Here is a 23,281-nt window from a genome sequence, read left to right as displayed (position 1 = left end):
GGCCAGCCTGGTCTACAAAGTGAGTTCCAGGACAGCAAGGGCTACACAGAGAAACCCTGTCTCGAAAAACCAAAAAAAAAAAAAAAAAAAAAAAATCCTCTAATTAAACTTAACTAGAAAATCTTACCTAATTAAATAGTCAAATATTTTAAAAAGAAATCTAACAACTGTGCACACACATTTGGAGCGTCTCTTTAACTGTTACCATGGAAGGTAGCACAGGGCTCTAGTTTCCCATCATTCTCTTTCATTAATTCCTGGATTTGTTGTCGTTGTTTGAAAGTATACCCAGTATACAATTACTGAGCATGCACTTATAAGGGTATTCCAAATCCACTTAGAAATTATTTCTTTAAAAAATATTTATGTTTTTTGAGAACAAAGTGTAACTATATCATTTTCCCTTCCCCTCTCCAAACTCTCTCATATACTTCTTCTTTCTCTCTTTCAAATCCATGGACTCTATTTTCAATAATTGTTTTACATACACACATGTACACACATACATACCAAACATATATGTATATGCAATTAATTCAAAAATAATGACACCTGATTTATTATGTATGTTATGTATATATATGATGTATATATATACATATGGTGTGTGTGTGTGTGCACGTGTGTGTGTGTATGAGGTGTAATTATTCCTAAAGCAATTATGTATTCCTAAATACATAACTATAAGCTGCTCAGTTTGCACAGTGCTACTGTCAGTGTGTTCTCAGTGCTGAGCATGTGAGTTTAGAGAATCGATTGTTTGGTTTTGGATAATCGATTGGTGTGCTCTTCCTTGGGAACCCGATTTCTCCCACTCTCAGCATTCTTTAGTTGCCCATGATTCTCTGTGTAGGCCTCTGAACTCTGCCCTGTCCACATTAGCCTGTCTATTGGTGTCATCCTTGTGTTAAACACAATGCACTCACATACTAACTTCCACCCACACCAAACTTAAGGGTTTTTTTCTATTCATGGTTTTAATTAGTGATATTAAGTACCAACTATTAAAAAGAGAAAAAACAAAACTAAAATTTCCTTTTAAGAACTGACATCTTTGAGATGTTTGGGATCAATTTCTAACTGACTCTTGAGAAGATCTTACAACTGAATAAGTTTACTTATGAAGCATTCTCATATAGCCAACACAGAATCCTCAGAGGTCAACATTAACCTCTGTGCTGCCATCCCCTACATCATAAATCTTCTTTGAGACATTTTGAGAACAAGTGTGGATGTCAAGACTCACTTGTTCTGAATATTTCAGGATTCAGGAAATCATGCAGATGCAACGGTACCTCCATCTAGGCCAGAAAACTAGTCTCCGACTTATCATTTCTCTCATTCTCAGAAAACTAGTCTCCGACTTATCATTTCTCTCATTCTCAGAAAACTAGTCTCCGTCTTATCATTTCTCTCATTTCTTTTTAATCCAGGACAGCATGAAACATGTGTTAACTTTAGCTGCCATGATTCTTTCTGTTTCCTAAGCAGGAACAACTGCCATTTCCCTATCCATGCGAACCTTTGTCTATCACTCCCTCAGTGGTTGTCGGGAGAATAAGCCTTGCATTTTACCTGGTGACACTGATGTTCTTTTCATGACCTGGACTCCAATCATGTCTTCTTAGTAGGAGAGAGTATCACAAGGAGGCTATGATGCTCTGAGTACCAAGTCTGAGGGTATAAGATGCCAACTCACCCTTAGCCTTTGATCATAACCTTTGTTATCTGATTATGTTGGTATTTGCCAGATTTTTACATAAAGATCATCATCCCCGGCTCTTGCAATTGATAATTGTATTATCAGAACTAATATAATACTGTCAGCATCTCACTCCTGAATCCTCACCCTTTGTTAGCTTCCCTACTGATTCCTAACCACTGAGATATTATATGGAGATACTCATGCCCATCACTGCCTTTGTTTACTGGCTGGCATTTAGTGGAAGGAAGCTATATTTATCTGTTTATTTACTACTTATGAATCCCTATTTTATTCAGTGTGTTATAGTCATCAACCGTCTACTCCTTTTGTGTGTTTGGTGTATGTGTATATGTGTGCATGTGTGCATGTGTATTTGTGTGAGTGGTTATATGGTGTACGTGTGTTTATGTGTGTATGGAGTTGGAGGTTGATATCAGGTATCTTCTTCAATTGCTCTCCACCTTATATTTTGAGACAGATTCTTTTGTTGAAACTAGAGCTTGCCAATTAAATGGAACTACCTGGCTATGAGCCACAGCGACCAGCTGATTCTTTCCTGGCACTGGGATTACAAGCACACTCTGCTATGCCTGCATTCTGTAGTGCTGTGGACCTGAGTTCATGTTTTGAGTGCTTTTACTTACTGCTATAAGATGCTCTAAGGGCACACATGCTCTGTGTTTTGGCCTAGTTCTTGGAGTAGCCCCTTCTTCAAGGGATCTAGATTCTTTTGATAAGCATAGCATTTAAGCATCATGACTGGCCAATTCGTCTTTTGGGGAGGGGAGACACTGCCTTTAGACACTTGTGGTAACCAAAGAGCTTGAAAAAAAATCTATGTATGTGCACAATAAATTGACACTATATACCATATGCAACAAATTCCCTGTATTATACATTCAACAGTCAAATTTCAATCTGATACCTTGGATTATGTTTTGCCTCTTGTCTAGGATTGTCAGTATCTTATCCAACAGTAAGAAGTGTGCCCTTTATTATTGACAATGATTTTCTTATATAGTTAATGAGTATATTTATTTGCCCAGTCTAACTCATTTTCCAAGCACAGTTCCTGCTATCTGAAGATGGCTCTGGTGTTGCCTGAGGACATCCTTGTGTAAATGGAAGATACTGACAGCAACAGCAAGAAAAGCTACACATAATACAAAAATACTTAAAGACACTGAACAATGTACTGCAGAATTATCTACTTATTGATATTGATACAATGAATAATGGATCTTTGAAAAAAATCTGAGAGGAAATAAAAATTCTTACAGTCAAATGACAGCACACTATATCATTGCTTGGTACACAGCCAAGGCAGCCCTAAAAGTAGAGTTTTATATATATAGGGGCTTATATTTAAGAGAGAGAGAGAGAGAGAGAGAGAGAGAGAGAGAGAGAGAGAGAGAGAGCTCAAATATCCTAATGATATACTTTAAATTCTAGAAGAGTAAGAAGCCAATCCCAAACCCAGCAGATGGCAAGAAAGAGTAAAGATTGAGAGAATAAATTAGAGATTAAAAGAACATGCAAAAATCAAAGATGTCGGGCCTTCCAAAAGTCCTACTGAAAACCCTTAGCTAAACTGACAAAAAAAAGAGGCAAAAGACCTGCACTAAGGCTACCTATAACAAGCCTCTAATCAATGCTATATGAAAGGAAAAGTTACTGATACTAACTCCCCTGAAAACAGGAAGGCACACTTTCACTATTATTCTGTGTAATGCCATGTCTCAGCTAAAAGACTAGATGAGAAGAAGATATACAAGGTCAAAAAATAAGAAAGCAATACGTTAAACTAGCCCTATCTATACTTAAAAGATCCTTCAGAATCAACTAGGAAACTTTTAGATCTAAGAAACATTTCAAGTAAAGTGTTAGAACACAAAATCAATAATCACTAGCCTTCATACTAAGGAAATTGGAAATATCCTATTCATAATAGCTCCAAAAAGGAGCTACAAATAAACCTAATTAAGGAAATGAAAGACCTTTACAATGAAAAATTCAAAACACTGGGAAAAAAATGAAAGAAAAAAATACTAGATGAGGTGATTTGAACAGGTATGGCCCCCATAGACGCAAGTGTTTGAATGCTTGGCCCATAGGTTTGGCACTAGGAGGAGGTGTGGCCTTGTTGGAGGAAGTGTATCACTGAGGAGGTGGGCTTTGAGGTCCCCTATGCTCAGGCTACACCCAGAGTGGCTCACAGTCCCCTTCTGCTGCCTGTGGATCAGGATGTATAACTCTTAGCTCCTTCTCAAGTATAACATGCTTGCCTGGACACTGCCATGCTTAAAATTAAAACCATGTTGATAATGGGCTAAACCTCTGAACCTGTAAGCCAGCTCCAATTAAATGTTTTCCTTTATAAGAGTTGCCTTGGTCTCTTCATAGCAACAGAAACCCTAACTAAGACAGTAGATAAATACCAAGATTTTTTTTATGGACCTGATTGGCAAATGCCATGAATTAATATTATGAAAATAACTACACTACCAGTAGTCATCTACATATCGAATGCAATTCCCATCAGGGTTCAGATGTCATTCTTCACAGAACTGTAAAAAAGAAATCCAAGAATTCATATGGAACCACAATAGACTATATTTCTGGTTAGTTTTATGTCAACTTGACACATTAGAGTCATTTGGGAAGAGGCAGCATCAACTGAGAAAATAGCCCCATTACACTGGCCCATAGACAAGCCTGTGGGGTATTTTTTTGATGATTGCTATGGGTAGGCTCAACTCACTTCAGACAGTTAGACACCTGGGCTAGTGGTCCGAGATGCTGTATAAAGAGCAGACTGAACAATCTGTGAGGAGAACAAGCCAGTCAGCAGTACTCTTCCATGGCTACTGTTTTGGTTCATGCATCCAGGTTGAGTTCCTACCCTGGCTCCTCTAGAACTGACTGTAAACAGTAAGGTTCAATAAACTATTTCCTCCACCACACTGTTTTAGGTCACAGGGTTTTATCACAACAGAAACACAAGTAAAACTCAATTGGCACTAGGTGCATGGCAGACCTGACTACATATTTGGGGACAGATTGTGCTGGAATCTTATTACTTTATGCTGGAAAAGCCACTGAGTGCCCACTGCTCACTGGGCTGTTTTATGGGAACTTGGTTGATCCAGATACCAAAAGCAGTGTAGCTGATGGGGAGACCTGGCTTGTGATCTTTCCAAGGAAGTCACCCGGCGATTTGAGTGATATTCTAAATGAAGGATATTTGGTTCTGGTCAGCCATGCATGAAGAATTTGCTGTGATTTCCAAGACACTTTGTTTTGTTGGGACATCAACATTGATTAGCTGTAACTGATAAATTAGCAATTATTAAGGAGAGACCAGCATCACTGGGGCAAGATCTTATGGGAAGTGTTTCTTCAACCAGCACACAAAAGCTGTGGACCAGAGCTGGCCAAGGTTGTACCTTGTGCTAGCAGCGGAACTTAGATTTTGTAGAGCTTTCTACTGAAGTAATGAAGATGATATGAAGCTTGGCACTGACTGAGTGGAGGCCTGAAATCACGTGGGCAGTCAAGTTCCTGAGGAGAGACCTTCAGAGGGTACTGGTAAGCTGGCAGCCATACTGCACTAGAGACCCCAACATTTTGGAGATGTGAGTACAGCAGGACAGCTGCTGAGGACAGCAATCACTGCAGAATGGAGCCGGCCTGAAGCTGGAAGACAAGCTGTGTGAGCTAACAGTGGCAGAGCTCAAGGAATGGAGGAGCCCTTCAGAGGTGCTTGAGGACTGGGAGGGAGGGGCCTGCATCTTTTTATACTGTTACACTCTGGGGTTGCTCTGGTCTGCTGTGTCCTGGGGAGGGAGGGCCTGCATCATTTATACTGTTACACTCTGGGGTTGCTCTGGTCTGACTGTGACTGTGTCCTGGGGAGGGAGGGCCTGCATCATTTATACTGTTACACTCCAGGGTTGCTCTGGTCTGACTGTGACTGTGTCCTGGGGAGGGAAGGGCCTGCATCTTTTTATACTGTTACACTCCGGGATTGCTCTGGTCTGACTGTGACTGTGTCCTGGTCCTTCCCCTTTTGATTAAGAAAGCACATAACTTATTTTAGATTTCATAGGACTCTACAGTTGAAAGACCTTAGAATTTTAGAAAGACTTAGAGTATTTTATACTTGGATATTTTAGAGAAACTTTGGGTATTTTATAGAAGTTTTGAACACTGGAAAAGACTTTGGATATTTTAAAGACTGAATTTTTAAAGTGTTTGTTGAAAGGCTGTGGCACTTTTGAAAAGTTTAGATGCTTTATATTGTAATACTAATGTTATATGTCTTGAAGACAAATGAAATAAACAGGTTCTAGTTGAATATCATGTGTTAGTATGTTAATCTCACAAAAGGTCAATTGTACTGGCTAGTTTTACATCAATGTGACACAAACTAGAGTCATTTTGGAAAGTAGGACCTGAACTGAGAAAATACCTCCACCAGACTGGCCTGTAGGCATGTGTGTGGTGCATTATCTTGATTGATGATTGATGTGGATGGGCTCAGCTCACTATATGTGGTTGCACCTCTGGACTGGTTGGTGGTCCTAGGTGCTATAAGAAAGCAGGCTGAGCAAGCTATGAGGAGCACACTATCACACAGCACTCTTTCACGGCTTCTGCTTCAGTTCCTGCCTAAGTTCCTACCCTGACTTCCGCAGTGATGGACTGTGACTTGAACATGTAATAGGAAATAAGCCCTTTCCTTCTCAGGCTGCTTTAGGTCATGTTTTTATATCACTGGAAAAAGAAAACCTAACTAAGACAACCATGAGTAGCCCAAGTAATCCTCAATAGAAAGAGCATAACTGGATGCAGTTTGATACAGGCAGCCTTATCCAGAGATATGAAAAGGCAAACCAATGGAACAGAATAGAGGGTCTGGAAATAAAACAGCAATGCTATGGATACCTCTTGTTTTGACAAAGGGGCCTGATATTCAGAATGTATAGAGAACTATAAAAATTAAATCATGATGTCCCTCACAAAACCAAACAAACCTCCCGAACTCCTGCCTACCAACAAATGGGCTAGTGAATTCAACAGTTCTCAAAAGAAGGGGCATAAATGGCCAGGAAATATTTCTGAAATGTTCAAACTCTCTAGTTATCAGGGGAAGCAATTTAACACCACTCTGGGAGCCCATCACCCTCTGGTCAGACGGCCATCGTCAAGCAATCTGACAAACACTACGGGGAAGCTCCAACAACAGAGGACCCTCTGCTCACTCTGGTGGAATGCAACCCAATGCAGACACGATGAACTTCAGTGTGGAGGCTCCTCAAAAAATTAAAATGTAATTACTGTATGGCTCAGCTATACTACTCCCAGGCATATCCTAGCACATAATTCTTACATATCTCTATTTATTGTTATTCTATTCATAATAGCAAGGAGACAAATGGATAACAGGGAAGCAATACACACACACATACACACACACACACACACACACACACACACACACACACACACACACACAAAATGGAGGATTACTCAGCTGTAAAGAAAAGTGAAATCATGGAATTTGAAGGAAAATGGATAGACTTAGAAAGTATATTAAGTGAGGTGACTCAAAGTCAAAAAGAAGAAAATCATGTTGTGTCTGTTATGTCTCATATTTGAATCCTGGACTGTAATGTATGTGTATATAAACATGTGATGTGGTGTCTCTGTGTGTGTATAAGTGTGTATGTATGTTTGTGTGAAGATGGGTCAGGCTCAACAAACATAAAGAGACTAAAAGAGAGTAAACATTAGTAATAAGGATCTGAGGGTGGGCAGCAGGGCACACCGGTAATGAAGGGGGCAAAGGGACCGGGTGGGAGCTGCACAGGAGGATCAGGGTCGCAGAGGAAGGGAGGAGATGAGAGGGATGGGGTTTACTAAGCACACCTTGTTAAAAATGGCTTAAGCTATCTAATACTTCGTATGCTGATTTAAATATAAAGCCAAAAGGATAAAATAGGTTGCCAATGGTTTAGTCACTGATCAATGACCTCATTAAGAATGGTGCTCATATCTATAAACCTCAACAAGTATTTGATCAAGTGGGTTTCCTAAACCAGACTTTGTATATATTATATTTTTTAACTAATCATGTCACAACTCATTCTTAAAATATATCTAAGAAAACAAAAGGTAATGTTACTTTTGAAGCACATACACTTTATCAGAAATGCTAATATGATCATGACTTGATCTGGGCAACCTATGCTGTATCCACGGTGTAAGCTTTTCGTGGGAAGAGAATGTACTCTTTTTCCCTAAACATACTGAACGTTGCCCTCTGCCTTACAAGGGGAGAAATGGTTGGAATAAACATGTTTTCCAATGTAAATTAAAATTAAAAATCATAAGGAGATAATATTTTTAATGTGGTATTGTTATATGAATGGCCGAAGAAGCCACTTTCTGCGCTCCGCCCTTAGCCATCCCCTGCCTATGTGCTCTTGAAGGGTATGCAGTTTGAGATGTAAGCAACTGGGTTCATAGAGAAATTTCAATCTGTTAAGTAAATGTCTACATTTTTCCTTTGCACATTCAGATCTCACTATGCAACCCTGGCTGATCTTGAACTCATGGTCATCCTCTTGACTTTGCCTCTCAAGAGCTGGGATTATAACTGTCTAAATGGCTAGTTAGCTTACTCGCTTGCACCCCCCCCCTTCTCTTTCTCTCCCTATCTCTCAAATGTCAGCTGATTTTTACTTATCTGAAAAGTCATTAGTCTTTTTAGGATTAACTTATACTTAGTGTTCATTTTATCTGTCTTCTTCCCATTACAGAACTGGCACATTAAATATTTAAAAGGGTTAATCTTAATCAAAGTATAAATTTTTATGTTTCTCTGTGTATGTAGTTACTGTTTTCTCTAATCACAAGTGAATACTTGTGTAATGTGAACTGCAGAAACAGTGAAAATTTCAAATAGCAAAATGATTCATAATCCTACCTCTCAGAAATCCAGTCTGTGGTCTATCATCCCCTTCTCAGACTATGATATGTGACAGTTCTAAGAAGCAGCTCACACACTGACATGGCGGCCATGCTGCACTGACATGCTTCTGTGCCTTCTCCTTGTATTTCTTAATATATCCGCAGCAGCACCCCAGTAGCTTGTATTCCACAATGTCTTTTAATATACGTAAATAATTTCACTATTTATTGAGACTTAACCCAGTATCTTGTTTGTGTGTGGACTCATAGTGTCTGTGCACGTGTGTACACACACTGTCACATGTGTGAGCTGATGTGTGTGAATGCCTATGTGAACATGGACACAGGCAGAGTGACTTTGTGCACAGTACAAAGGTTATCCTCGGGTTCTTCTAATGCAGACTTCTCTGCCCTCATGTCTTATTTCAATCTGAACACAATAGTGTAATGTCAAGGATCTCTTGCCTCCAGTTTGTGTAAACACTTCTTGCCATTTATTCTCTACCTTGTCAATAAAAAGAGGAAGGGAGGTTCAGATCTGCCATGTAGAGGAGGGGGGAGTGAGTTCTTGAGAGTTCAACAGAAACATGCAAGTATTATGGGATTCTTGGCTGGGGGTAGCCAGATTAGTTTAGGGGACTAATATAAATCAACTGACTGCCCAGAAATTGAGGTGAAGCTTGAAAATAAATCTTGGGCACTCTGTGTTGTTGTTATTGGGAACTAGCTAGGATAAAGAAACAAAGCCACCATAAGAACTTCCTATATACATTTATATTGAAAACATTTACACACCTACATATTGAGGACAGAGGTGTGTCTTTAAATGTTCTGCACTTTATTTACCGAGGCAAGGCTTGGTCAACTGGATTGATGTAGTCTAGCCAGACAGCTTGCTCTGAAGATTCTTTTATCTCTACCCCCAGTGTCAGGACTACAGATGGTAATCCTGACCACCAGTTAAATCCATCATTTAGATGGGTTTTGGGGATTCAAACTAATGCTTGTCCCATAGTATCTTATATATGACATTGAAATTGCATGAAATGAATATAATTCTAATAATTATACCATGTTCTCATCATTACTATAGAATAAAGGTATTTTAATATTATCTATTAGAATCTCACAGTTTCCTGATACAGATTTTTAGGACTCCCTTAGATTTATGTAATATACAAATCTAGAGATGGAATATTTGAAACAGCATCCAACAGAAGGTATAATATTTCATTCATAAAAACTAAAATGAAAAGGCTCAGATTCCTATGTAAGTATATCTGCTGATACATACAGGTTCATCTACAGAAAAAGTAAGACTTCCACACGTTGGTGCTTTCTGTCCTGTTTCATGGCATGCTCTCTGATCCACACATTCGATCTGGAAGCTACAAAAGCTCCAACTGCTCACACGAGAACTGCTGGGCACCGAGTCACCCTGAACAAGCCAGTGCTGGTGTCTCCTTAAGTTTCCTTCCGCTCTGGAGGTGACCTGGTGCTGGCCCTGAGACACAGAGAACACCAGCAAACCGGGACCCTTCCAAAGACAGAATCATTTCCTTCCTTCCCTCCTTCCTTCCTTCCTTTCCTTCCTTCCTTCCTTCCTTCGTCCATTCTTCTATCCTCTTCCTTCTTCCTTTTCCTCTTCTTCCTCCTACCCCTGCCTTTGATTATTTCAGACAAGGTCTGTCTACATAGCTCTGGTTGCCATGGAACATCCTCTGTAGACCAGGCTGGCCTCATACCTCCCTCCAGACATCTGCCTACCTCTAACTCCCAAGTGTTGGCATTAAAGGCATGTGCCATGATACCTGGCTCATCATGATTTCTAAGACTGTGGATGAGAGGAACCAAAATTCTATTGGTACAAGTGCCTTAATAACTTGCAACTTTCTTTTTCCATTTTTGATAGTGAAAAAATGTATAAATCAAAAGAAAAGAATTGAAAAATGAATTTAAAACTATTTTACTTTGTTTTAAGATAAAACTGAACTATGACAGAGCAAATGACACACTGTTAATCATTTCTTCTGGTACTATGGAATGCATCCCACCCACATCCTAAAACTAAACTGTAACAATGTGCTTTATTCTTTTTAGTAAATAAGAACTTATGATGTTGCTTAAAAACCAAATGAACATTTAGAAACTGAAACTCTTGAAATAAAAATTATAAGATTTACTGTTAAATATTTAGACTTAGCTCTTCAAGAAGCATCTAATTACATATCTGACATGCTATCATTAACAAGGTACAATGTATATGAATTTTATACCCCATGAAAATAAACCAAAGTATGCTCTTGGAAATTTCACTGAGAGGATATTCAGCATTTACTGAAATTAGCTCCACAAGTCAGCCAGTCATTTTCTGGAAATAGTAAATATTGTAAGGTTGCAAGCCACATACAATATGACTCCTCAAATATGTAAATATGTGTAAATAATCATGGGTAAAGCATGAGGATACGTGTGTTTCCCTGTTCCAACAAAACTTTGCAAAAAAGTCAGTCAGCACAAAGCCTGGCTAAGGAGCTACCTTCAAGGAGACTGTACATTACCAGAAGCAGCAGTTAGCAGGGGGGTAACAGAGGAAGGTAGGTTTCATACAAGAAGGAACACTTCGGATATTTGCAAGGTGTTTTAAAATGTTAAGTAGCACATAAATCTTACCTGATTAGGTATCCTCAGTGGGGGCCTCGGGCCCCCAGGGTACCGAGGTGACATGAAAGGCTATTAGAGACAAACAAAACAAAAATCACAACAATGTAAAACACAAAGCTAAAAACAAACTACTTGAAAAATGTAAATAAATACAATTCACAATCAATTCATTTTCCTGTTTCCAGCAGAACAAAAATTTCCAAGAAAATTGTCATTCTGCTTTTTATTTTGGAGAATATCTGGGAATTTTCCACAGGAAATGTGAAAACACCGAAGATGATTAACCACAGCAATTAAAAATATGAATTTCTAAAATGATGATCTAATTAGCTATCAACAGGATGAAGAAATGGGTAATTTAAGTCCCCATAGCTATCAGGCTTGGTGGTTATTACATTATACATGATAGGTTCTGAGTGTGTACTTTTTAATAAACTATAAATATTATCAGTTTTTAATAAAAATTAAAAATTTTCCAATTTCACCCCTCTACTGCTATTCTGTACAAGATTACAAAGAACTTTGTTTTCTATGGTTGGTCTTTCTCCATTATGAGTTTGTTATATATGATTAATTATAAACTTGAAAAGTAAAACTTCTTTCCATATTTTGATTATAGTGTATTCTGAAGTATATATTTTTTAATCAAAAGGAAAATGGTCTTCTTTTAAAGTTCAGGTTAGTTTTTGTTGTTGTACGAGTCAAAGACTCCACTAAGTTGGGTTAAATCTTTAGTAGGAAACTGAGTATCTACGGGTATCTTTGTGGCCAGTGCCTATAGAGATGAGTGTCCAAACTTGTCTACTTATGCTCAGGTTGTTTATTTCTAAAGTGCTATGAAATTATTCAAAACTATTATTATTTATTAATAATTAGCAGAATAATAATTTTGCTTATTTATATATTAATACTTAAATAAGATTTTCACATATAAAATAAGAAAGTACTTATTTCTAATGGGCTTCATAATCAGTTTAATATGTGGCAAGTAGATTAAAAGGTTTACATACCCAGCTTATAACATTTTAATAAGTGAACCCTGCATTTATGTCTTTATAAATAAAACATTTGGTTTACAGCAATAAAATCTCAAGAAATTTCTGTCATGCAGATTTGTTTCTATAGTATCTGCTACAGCCTAAGGAGCTAACAAAACTAAGTTTATACTGAAGATGCAGCTTGTTTCACTCTGTGTCACTGGGCTCCCAGGGGATCATTTTATTGGGCAGACATGGCAGACTGTTGAAGTAACAGAGTTACCTCCAGCTGCTAAAACTTAAGTGGACTTTTCCTACGGTAACAAAGTTGATTACAAAACACTTAGCTTTCCCAGAGTGAGCAGAGCCAGCTCTCCTCTCAGTGGAGAAGCTGCTCTGGGGTGAAGTGGCAAGTAAGCCACGTGTTACAGCCAACTTCAGGTTCTGCTCTTTTCTTTTTCTTTTAAATCATCCAATTTTACATACATAATTACAATTTTAAATTCTGGACTCAATTTAGGTACAGTATCTAAATTTGATAATTAGATACTGTATTATTAGTTTTATAATAGTTGTCTTTCTTCACAAAGAGATGTTTCATGATAAAGTCACAGATTCAAGGTATAATATCAACTTACTGAAATAAATAGAAAGAAATAAAAGTAGCTTACTAGTAATTCCTACCTACAATAAAAATCACTTGGAAATGGAGTACAGGCCCCAAATGTGAAAAATCTCACTAAACACCAAATGCTGGCGCAAATAATCATCAAATGCCTTTGGAAACAGACAACTGAAGACTGGTATGTTCACCTAATGTGAAAAGAAGCTGCATTGTTAACTTCATAGATTATCTGATCTCTGAAAGACTGAATGTGAACCCCTGAATTTGGATGTGATTATCTCTGCTTTTCTACCTGGTTTACAGAAGTCACCTGAGGCTGTATGTGGTGTCTAGGGACGGACAGGTCCCTGTAAAATAAAGGTGGAAGAGACAGATTCTGGTTTAGACAGTTTATTTCCTCATATGCCTTCCTCCAAAATAATTCACTTTGTGTTTTGGGGGAGGGAGGGGGAAGGAGGGAGGGAGGGAGGGAGGGAGGGACAGGAGATTGATGGAAGAAGTCACATAGCTAAGTATTTCTATAGAACACACATGACAGGAAAATCTAGCTCATTCAGATTTTGAAAAATATTTTTATCTAAGTTATAAAGAATGTTTTAGCAAAAGTATTCTTTAAAATATTAGTGCTGGCATTCTAAATACTTAGACAAAACCTAACTATGACATAGCTAGACAGCCACCTAAGTCTTAAATGTCTAATGAGTTAACTTATATAAACACAATACTGCAATATCAGACTGTTTGCACTGGATCAACTGTACTTCACTAACTAGCAAGTCAATTTTAATCATGCTATGGTAAAATACTGATCTTGGCCAGAGATTATCTACCGATAATATTAGTTACATGTTATGATAGACATGTTGGTACTCTGAATTTATAATTTAGGACAAGCATGTTCTTCAAAGACTTCTTAGCTCTGAAAATAAGCTTATTCTTTATTTCTGAAGCAGTTTTTTTGTTTCATTTTGGTTTTTTTGATTTAAGTAGGACATCAAATCCCTGGGAAAAGTTATTTATAATGTATATGGAAAAAAATCTGTGTGAGTCAAAAGCTTGGCTGCTGGCTTTTGTAGCATCGCTGATTAGTAGGGCAGCCTTGAGTTATAAGCTCTGCGGGCTAGTTTTCTTAACCTTAAAACGAAGAAGTTGGGACCAGATTATGTTTAATATCCTTTACAAAACAAGGGATTCACGATTCTGAAGTAAGCCCCACTTTGCCTTTAAAGTAAAACATTGGTATGGTGCACAGTGTAGACAGCTGAAGTGTGTGTGAGTGGGGAGGGCCTACAGAAAACAGCATGCTTCAAGACTCGAGCCATCCTTATCAAGGAGTTGGAGAAGATTACCATGCTTTCTAGAGAAAAGGAATGAGGCCTTAGAGGTCAGTTGGGGACAGAAGAACACTCCTAATCTAAAGGTGCAGCAAGCAGAATCCCTCATTTGACAAGTAATTTGCTGAGCACTCACAAGGGCTCAGGTTCTAGGTGGTCAGATCTGTCATTGAACAAAGCAGATAAAGATCAATTCTGCCAGACAGTGGTGGCGCACGCCTTTAACCCCAGCACTTTTCCAGAGAATGTTCTGTGCATCAGTCCTCTTTGGAACAAATAGAATGTTCTGTTTATCAAATGTCAAGTATCAATGAAAGCTCAAAAAAAAAAACAAAAAAAAAAAACAAAAACAAAAAACCTTTAATCTGTACCTTTCCTGAAAGCCATATTGTGTCATCCCTACTGAATCAAATACACAGTCCTCAGTGACTGAAAATCTAGACGATGATTTTTCAAGTTTCAGACTGAGCCACACACATGGGATGAGGTTCTTGAGCCCATGATAGTTTGGCCTGCATTCTAACAGGGAAGCTATTCTCATAAGCAAAATTCTCTCTGCCTGTTCCTACTATTAACATGTGCTTTGGCTCTGTGTGTCTCTACAGAATTCCCATAATGAAACCCAATCCCCAGTATAAAGCTACTTGAAGATGGGGCTGTAGGGAATCAATCTTTCTGGTGGGCAGAACTTTCCTGAATCGTTTGCTGTCTTTAAAAAGAGGCACGGAGGGTTGATTGCTTTCCCTCTGGCTTGTGAAGGGCAAATGACTGCTCACTGAGAAGAGAACTGGAACGCAAGGCTGCTTGGCATTTAGGTTGTTGGATGTTTGGAGATGGGGTCTCTATAGCTCAGATTAGCCTCAAGGTTGCTATGGAGCTGAAGAGGACTGAATTTAGGATCCCAAGCCTCCCCCTCCTGAGTGCTGGGGTCTTAGGTGTCTGCCACTCTGCCAGGCTGTGTGCTAATAGATGGAACTTACTTCATATATACCACAGAAACACTCCACTAAGTGACTATCTTAAGCCCAACACCTCGATTTTGACTATTCTTGGCTTCAGAACTCTGAGGAATAAGTATGTTGCTTACGTCACCTAATCTAGTGTTTTCATCATAGCAGACCAGACTGACTACACCTGAAGGAAATGGGTTACTGGAAAGTAGGAAGAACACAAATACACAGCATAAAAAAATCATACAAAATGGCACGTGACAAGACCTGGCAGGAGCAAAGGCTCACTGCCACCAAGGGTCTTCCAGAGAGTAGACTTACATCATGCAGAACCATAATTTGTTTAAGAATAAATGTCATTAAGTTTAAATAGATTATTATTTCATATTACACCAAGAATTATTTAGAAATTTTAAACTGCTTTTTCTAAAAGGAAGATGACCATTTATTCCTTATCCTTTCTAATACATTATAATAAAACATGACCTATAAAATCTTTTTTATATGCTTTTTTGAGACATTTTAAAGCAGAAAGCTTCACTTCTTAGAATTCATTAAGTCAACCTTTTTTCATAAAAGAAAAGCAAAGATCAAACTTCTGAACTGCCCTTCTAGTTTTCCAAACCCTGCTCTGCCCTTTCTTAGGAGTGTAGAATAGATGGATGCATCTATCATTCCTAGGGCCAACCAGCCACAAACAAACTTGACTCAGCATCTTCTCATGGCCCAGGAACTGTGTGAACATTCACTTCTTTCCCCCAGCCACCACTTAAACAGAAAAGCTGAAAAGGCTGGGGATATCTCCAGTAAGCAAGTTAATTTACATATAAAGACAAATTAGCATATGGTCTTGATTCATCAGACTAAAAGAAATGTAAGGAAAAAGCCAAAACCAAAACCAAAACCAAAACCCAATTTAACAAGCTCTTCCTCTTTTCCCTTAGACACTCTGAATAGAGTTTTTATAATATATGTAGCCTGGGCATGTTTAACTTTGTTTATAAGATAAATGCTGACATGAACAGAATACAGGTAGAGTGCAGTAAGTGGACATGGTTTGATTAGAAGTGTGTTATTATCGTAATAAAACTGCTCATTAAAACATGGTAACTTACGACATTCTCCAGGAAAGAAAAGCAAGCAGGCAGTGCCTTCTGGGGAGGGGGTAGGGAAGGAAAGCAGCTAGAGGAATGTGTGGCTGAGCCTGTAGCTGAGCAGTGAGCAGCCCTGATGGAAGGACGGCTCAGAACTAACTAGATGGAACAGAGCTTGGCTGCTTGGTATAAAAATCTCACATCTCTTGTTAAAAGTAAGTAGCACCTATTAATACTGTAAAGAGTGGACCACTAAGACTCAACATCTCAGTACTGATACTAAATATCTGTCTTCTTAAAATACAATGTCTTTGGCATAAAAGATACATAAGAAAAAGGTTAACTTTTAAAAGGTAGTTTATATATCACATCATTTAGATAAAAAATGAGATGCAAATGAAAAGTGCTCTGGAAAATATAAATTGCTTTCAATATTTTACTGATCATGATACAATTAAGTGTCTATATGCCTTAGTCCTGAGGAGCTGTTGCTTGATCTAGTTTTAATCTTTTCTCTTGTTTGGTCAGTGTAATCTATTAAGAGTCCAGCATAATTCTATGACATAGGATTAGTCTAGAATCTATAAAACATACTTTTAGAAAATGAAGAATACATCAGGATATAGTTATTTAAAGTTTTAGCAATGAATCCAAAATATATTCACTACAAGGTTTAACCAAAGGACAATATTCTTTTAAAAACAAAAAAAACCTATTTTTCTATCTATTTTACAAATTAAATTCTCTGTATATGATCCTTTCTATGTAAATTTCTATTCTATATTTTACTTATAAGTAAGTTTTTAAAATTAAACTTAAATATATTAACTCTTTTAAAATTATATGCTACCTACAATAAATATTACTAGGGAATGTTTCTTTGAAAATCTTTAGTGGAGTGTGACAGTTTATTTTAGTCACACTTTATATGCAGATGTTTGCATACTTTTATAATTCCATGTAATGCTTGACTTTTCTATAGAAAAGCAATGATGCATAAGTTATATATAAATAAATCTAAAGATCTCTTCCAATTTCCTCATCTTATTTGTTTAGTTTCCTTTCTGTTTTTCATGAACATCTCCATCAGACACCACTGACACGCCAGTGAATAAGACACTCTTGATTAACACATTTTAATTCCAACTAGTACTACACTAATTTAGCTCACAGATGACATACTTGTGCTGGCATATTCTGCGAATCAGCGTAAGGATGTAGTTTATCTTCCATGCATCCTAGACAGTCTAGCCTCATCAACACTTAATTAAAATAACTGTAAAGTAATAACAAATCTAGTTTCTTTGATGTGTTTTTGGCAAGCTAATCCCATACAGCAGTTATAAGCAGGGTGATTATTTATGGATTTATCCTAAACATCAAGATTGGTCACTTACATTATGGTCCTTTTCAAGAAGATGAGAGTACTTCTTAAGCTTTTATTACCATACAATCATTGCATATAGGTGTGCCCCACAGACTCATGGATTGTGGATCACGACTGTGCTGTCCTCATATACATAATATACACATATATGACTGGACAACATTCATTATAATTAATTATTCAATTAAGTCAATTTATATCAATGAGTATACACATATACAGACACACTTATTTTTGGTGTGTGGTAGTAAGGTTAACAACAGACCAATTGCCTTTACTACATATCTGATTATGAAAATAAATAATTGAAATTTATAGCAAAAGATAAGACTATGAGGGTGCTCATTTTCTCTTACATGTAGATGTTAGCTTTTAAGCTTTAGACAGATGTTTCAATACAAATAACAACAGAGGTTAGGTAGCTAATAAGGGAGCATGGAAGAGGAGAAGATCTTCCTGGAAAGGGGAAATGGTACAGTGTTATAAAGAGACAAAGGAGAAACTCAAATAGGAGGATTAGGTGAGGGGGTGGGGAAGGCAGGGTAAAGGAAGGATTGTGGGGACAAGTAGAACCAAAGGCCATCTGAACAGCCATATGGAAACCCGATACTACAGAAGCCTCCTAAAATATATATGCATATGAAGTTAAACAGGATCACCATATACTGTGGAGATAATGCATATCTAGACATCTTACACCATCCAGTAAAACCTTCAGTGTCAGGAATGTGCTGTACCTTGTCGAACTGTTGGCCAAAGGGATCACTTTGACCCCTTCAATCATCACCGACTATTAGCAAGGCTCTTGGTTACTGGTGGGTGGTAAGGCCCTATTGCTGAAGACACAAACTTCCTTATGTCATTAAGCATGAAGACATTGATCTGGTACCCAACTAGAAGCTGCAGTCCCACTGACTGGACTAGTAGTCATCGTGAGAGAAGCTACTTTGTATGCTACTAGAGAAGAAAATAATCACCACTTTCAACACTGGTTATGGTTTATATATGACGGACTCAGGGAGTGGCTCTACAAGAAGGTATGGCCCTGTTGGAGTAGGTATGGCTGTGTTGGAATAGGTGAGTTAATGTGTGTGTGGGCTTTAAGACCCTTATCTTAGCTGCCAGGAAGCCAGTAGTCTGCTAGCAGCCTTCAGATGAAGATGTAGAACTCTCAGCTCCTCCAGCGCCATGCCTACCTGGAAGCTGCCATGTTCCTGCCTTGATGATAATGAACTGAACCTCTGAACCTGTAAGCCAGCTCCAATTAAATGTTGTCCTTATAAGACTTGCCTTGGTCATGGTGTCTGTTCACAGCAGTAAAAACCTAACTATAACTACCACCTACAAACCTTGCAACTTACAGCAGTGACCTATCTGCAGGAAGTAGTGGTGCCACAGTGCTGCAGCTGTTATGGAAGTAACCACTTTTTGATTGGATTTGAGGACAACTCAATGAGATGGAACATTATACTATACATTATGCTATGAAAGGACTAAGAACCTGAGATTAGATGGATCCTGGGCCTAGGAGAAGCCTAATGCTATACCCATATTTGTCACCTTGTACAAAGCTCAAGTCCAAGTGAATTAAGGACCTCAACATAAAACCAGATACACTGAATCGAACAGAAGAAAAAGGGGGAAAGAGCCCCCAACTCATTGGCACAGGGGAAATTTCCTGAACAGAACACTAATGGGTCCAGTTCTATAATCAGAAATTGATAAATGGGACCTCATGAAACTGAAAAGCATCTGTAAGGTAAAGGACACTGTCAAGAGGACAAAATGACAACCAACAGATTGGGAAAAGATCTTCACTAACCCTACATCCAACAGAGGTTAATATCCAATATATATAAAGAACTCAAGAAAACTTCCAAAAAACCCCAAATAACCCAATTAAAAATGGGGTACAGAACTAAACAAAGAATTCACAACAAAAGAATCTCGAATGGCTGAGAAACACTTAAAGAAATGTTCAAAGTTCTTAGTCATCAGGGAAATGCAAATATAAACTACCCTGAGATTCCACCTTGTACCAATAAGAATGGTTAAGATCAAAAACTCAAGTGATAGCACACGCTGGTGAGGATGTGGAGAAAGGAACACTCCTCCATTGCTGGTGGGACTGCAAACTGGTAAAACTACTTTGGAAATCAGTCTGACGATTCCTCAGAAAACTTGGATATAGTTCTGTCTGAAGACCTAGCTATACCACTCCTGGGCATACACCCAAAAGATTCTTCAACATCTAATAAGGACACATGCTCCACTATATTCAGAGCAGCCTTATATGTAAGAGCCAGAAGCTGGAAACAACCCAAATGCCATTCAACTGAAGAATGGATACAGAAAATGTGGTTCATTTACCAATGGAGCTATCAAAAATAAGGACATCATGAACCTCGTAGGCAAATGGATGGAACTAAAAAAATATCATCCTGAGTGAGATAATTCAGACCCAAAAGGACATGATATTAGCCAAAAAGTACAGGATCCATAGGATACAACACAAGACTATAAGAAGCGTGACAAGTGGAAAGACCTAAGTGAGGATGCTTCAATCCTACTTAGAAGGGGGAAGGGAGGGAGGTACCTGGGTTTGAAAGGGGAAGGGGAGGGGAAAAGGATCAGGTATTGGGGGGATTCCCAGAGGGCCAGAAGAATGAATGGAAATAAGCAGGTTCAGTCCGGTGGGAGATAAGGGGACCTTCTAGAAAGTACCAGACCCTGGGAGGTGAGAGACGCTTAGGACTCATCCTTAGTCAAAATGTCCAACACTGGGGAGAGGGAGTCCACCTCCAGTAGATAGGCAGGGCCTCAATCGGAGGGAGTGGTTTACTAATTCACAGTCAAAGTTTCTGACCCAGAATTGTTCTTGTCTTAAAAAAAACAGCAGGGGCAAAAATAGAGAAGAGACTAAAAGGAAAGGCAGTTCAAAGACTGGCCCAACTTAGGATCTATCTCATGGGGTGGGGGTAGGGGTCAAAACAAGGCCTGACACTATTACTGATGCTATGATATGCTTACAGATGGAGTCTTACACCCAACCATTGGATTGAAGTTGGGGACTCCTATGGTTGAATTAGGGGAGAAAATGAAGAAGCTGAAGAGGAGGGCAACCCTGTAGGAAGATCAGCAGTTTTAACTAACCCAGACCCCAGGGAGCTCCCAGAGACTGAGCTACCAACCTGGCAGCATACATGGGCTGGTCCAAGGCCCATGGCACATATAGCAGAAGTCTGTCTGGTCCGGTCTCAGTGGGAGAAGGCGCACTTAACTATAGACTTGAAACCCCAGGGAAGGGGGAGGTCTAGTTAGGGGGCACCCTCTAGGAGGCAAGGGGGAGAAGGAATGGCATGACAAACTGTGGGAAGGAAGACCACGGGGGGGGGGGGAGCAACAACTGGAAAGTAAATAAAATAATAAAAAAATTTTTAAAAAGTTTTTACTATTTAAAAAAAGCTAAGATTCAAGCAATACTTTTAATTTTTCCTTAAAGAATAGAAATCCATTACTTTTTTGCATTGTATGATTTATATTTTCATGTAAAGTTGCTCTAGGTGAGGGTATAGGAGATATACCCTTTACCTTATATTCACCAATCATTGCAAAAACATCTTAAAATGCTGTATTTTGTTCTTATCTTTCTGGTATAATGATATTCTTGTGGCATTAAATTGATTTAGCAATATTCCTTTGAAATGTCCATGCAGAAAAATTAATATATTTGTTAAAAAGTTGGCCCTGGTAGATCTTGGAGGTACAGTGATTGCTTAGCGTGCCTGAGGCTGTGGGCTCCACTCCCAGAAGCACACATGAAACAAAACTAAATTATACTAATACAAATATAAATTATACAACCCATATTTATGTGTCAAATTTTTAAAGTAATAAAGATTTTAACATGTACATTAATGAATTAAACTAGTTTAACTCATATATTAGATGCTGGGAATTTGAAAAATGAAAGAGAAGGAGATTGAACTTGCCTGAGGATTTCTATGGTAGCTGAGGCAAGGGGCCTGGAGCAAGTGCAAGCATGAGCAACCTGTCTAACCGTCCCTTGAAAAAGAAAGGGAGACCAAGGCTCGGGGCACAACAGTTCTGCCACCAGCCCTCTCGGCCAGTGTTTTTCTAATCACAGAATAAGATTCAGCATTAACAAACGAAACTAAACAACCACCACCATAAACTAAGAGTTCCACTCCATCTATGTTGATCCCTTGACTTTCAGGAATAACAAGAAGTGGCAAGACAAGTGCCAGGTCTCAGACAGCCAGTCTAACTGCTGAGTGCTACCCAGCAAACAACTGGAGTCCCAACACTGTCCTTCTATCCCCACTGCGAAGCAGAGCAGACACCCAACAGTTCCTCCTCTGCTCCCTGTCCATCCAGAAAATGCTACAGGGCTTTTAGTTTTCTGAATTGTAGGTTTTAACGCTTCCTTAGTTATTCAAGCTGAGAAGTTTAAATTCCCTCTGTGGCTGAGACCAGAAACTATCACCAGGGCTGTAGGACAGCAGTCCCACGAAGTTGGCTGCCAGCTGCCCGGCACCTCTGCATTTCAGGTGTTCTATCTTTGCAATAGAGAAGGGCTTGCTCCATTTGCAACGCTCAGGCTCTTTGTTCTCTAACATTCAAAATTACATTTCTAGAACACTTATGTTTTATTTTTACGGTTTGTGTTTTGATAATTAAGCAGTACTCTCTGCCTTCCACTATACAATATTAGTGATTTTCACTCTGGGAAATACTATTTCTACTATCTGAACTTTTAACACACACACACTCTCTCTTGTCTCTCTTGTCTACAATATTAGATATTATATTTTAATGTTAATTACACATAGGTATTTCCAAATAATAGTTAGTATTTCCAGTACCATACTCAATAAAACTGAGGAACAATACAGTAACTAAACTTCTGGTTCATGAAAATTTAAGATAACATGTACAACTTCTGGAGAGTGGGAAGGGGCAGCGCCAGAGTTATACTATTTCTAAAGACTTGTTTCTGAAACCCATCAGGGAAGGAGGAAAGGCAGATCACTGGAAGGAAGGGTACAGCAAGCCTGACATCCAGATGAAGACTAGAAAGGACCTAACAAGTCTGTGTATATCTCACTGCGGGAGGGACCAAGCAGCTGGTCCTGATGCTGATGTGGCTGACTCACAAAGAACAGCAGAGCACATGACACACATAAAGGCATCTCAAAGCCTCGGACTTACAGCAATCAAGTAAACATTTACCTCCAAGATACTAACCCAGAGATGATAGAAAATATTTCCTGGGGCTCAGAGATGGCTCAGCAGTTCAGAGCACTAACTGCTCTTCTAAAGGACCTTGGTTCAATTCCCAGAGCCCACCCGCATGGCAGGTTGTACCTGTCTATTACTCCGGTTCCAAGATTTGTGCTGGCAAAATACCAATGCACATACAAAAATTAAGAAATGAAAAAAATTATTTAAAAAAATTTCAGTTTCTGCTCTGAAATGTTTTTGTTTTTAAGTTAGCTAGCTTCCTTCCTTCCTTCCTTCCTTCCTTCCTTCCTTCCTTCCTTCCTTCC

General features: G+C 38.6%; 1 protein-coding gene across 13 annotated transcripts in view; it reads right to left on the bottom strand.

Moving 5' to 3' along the window:
* The window catches only part of Ssbp2 (single stranded DNA binding protein 2), a 249,609-nt gene that overhangs the window by 39,030 nt on the left and 187,298 nt on the right, over positions 1–23,281 (bottom strand). For all 13 annotated transcript variants that reach the window (XM_021208232.1, XM_021208226.2, XM_021208230.2 and 10 more), the window contains one exon: positions 11,354–11,413. In XM_021208232.1, the coding sequence (XP_021063891.1) occupies positions 11,354–11,413 (60 nt within the window). The remainder of the gene's footprint in view (positions 1–11,353; positions 11,414–23,281) is intronic.

Source organism: Mus pahari, chromosome 11 (assembly GCF_900095145.1).
Source record: "Mus pahari chromosome 11, PAHARI_EIJ_v1.1, whole genome shotgun sequence".
In the NCBI taxonomy this organism is placed as follows: domain Eukaryota; kingdom Metazoa; phylum Chordata; class Mammalia; order Rodentia; family Muridae; genus Mus; species Mus pahari.
The sequence above is the reverse complement of the archived record's forward strand: the minus strand, read 5'-3'. Positions and strand labels throughout refer to the sequence as shown.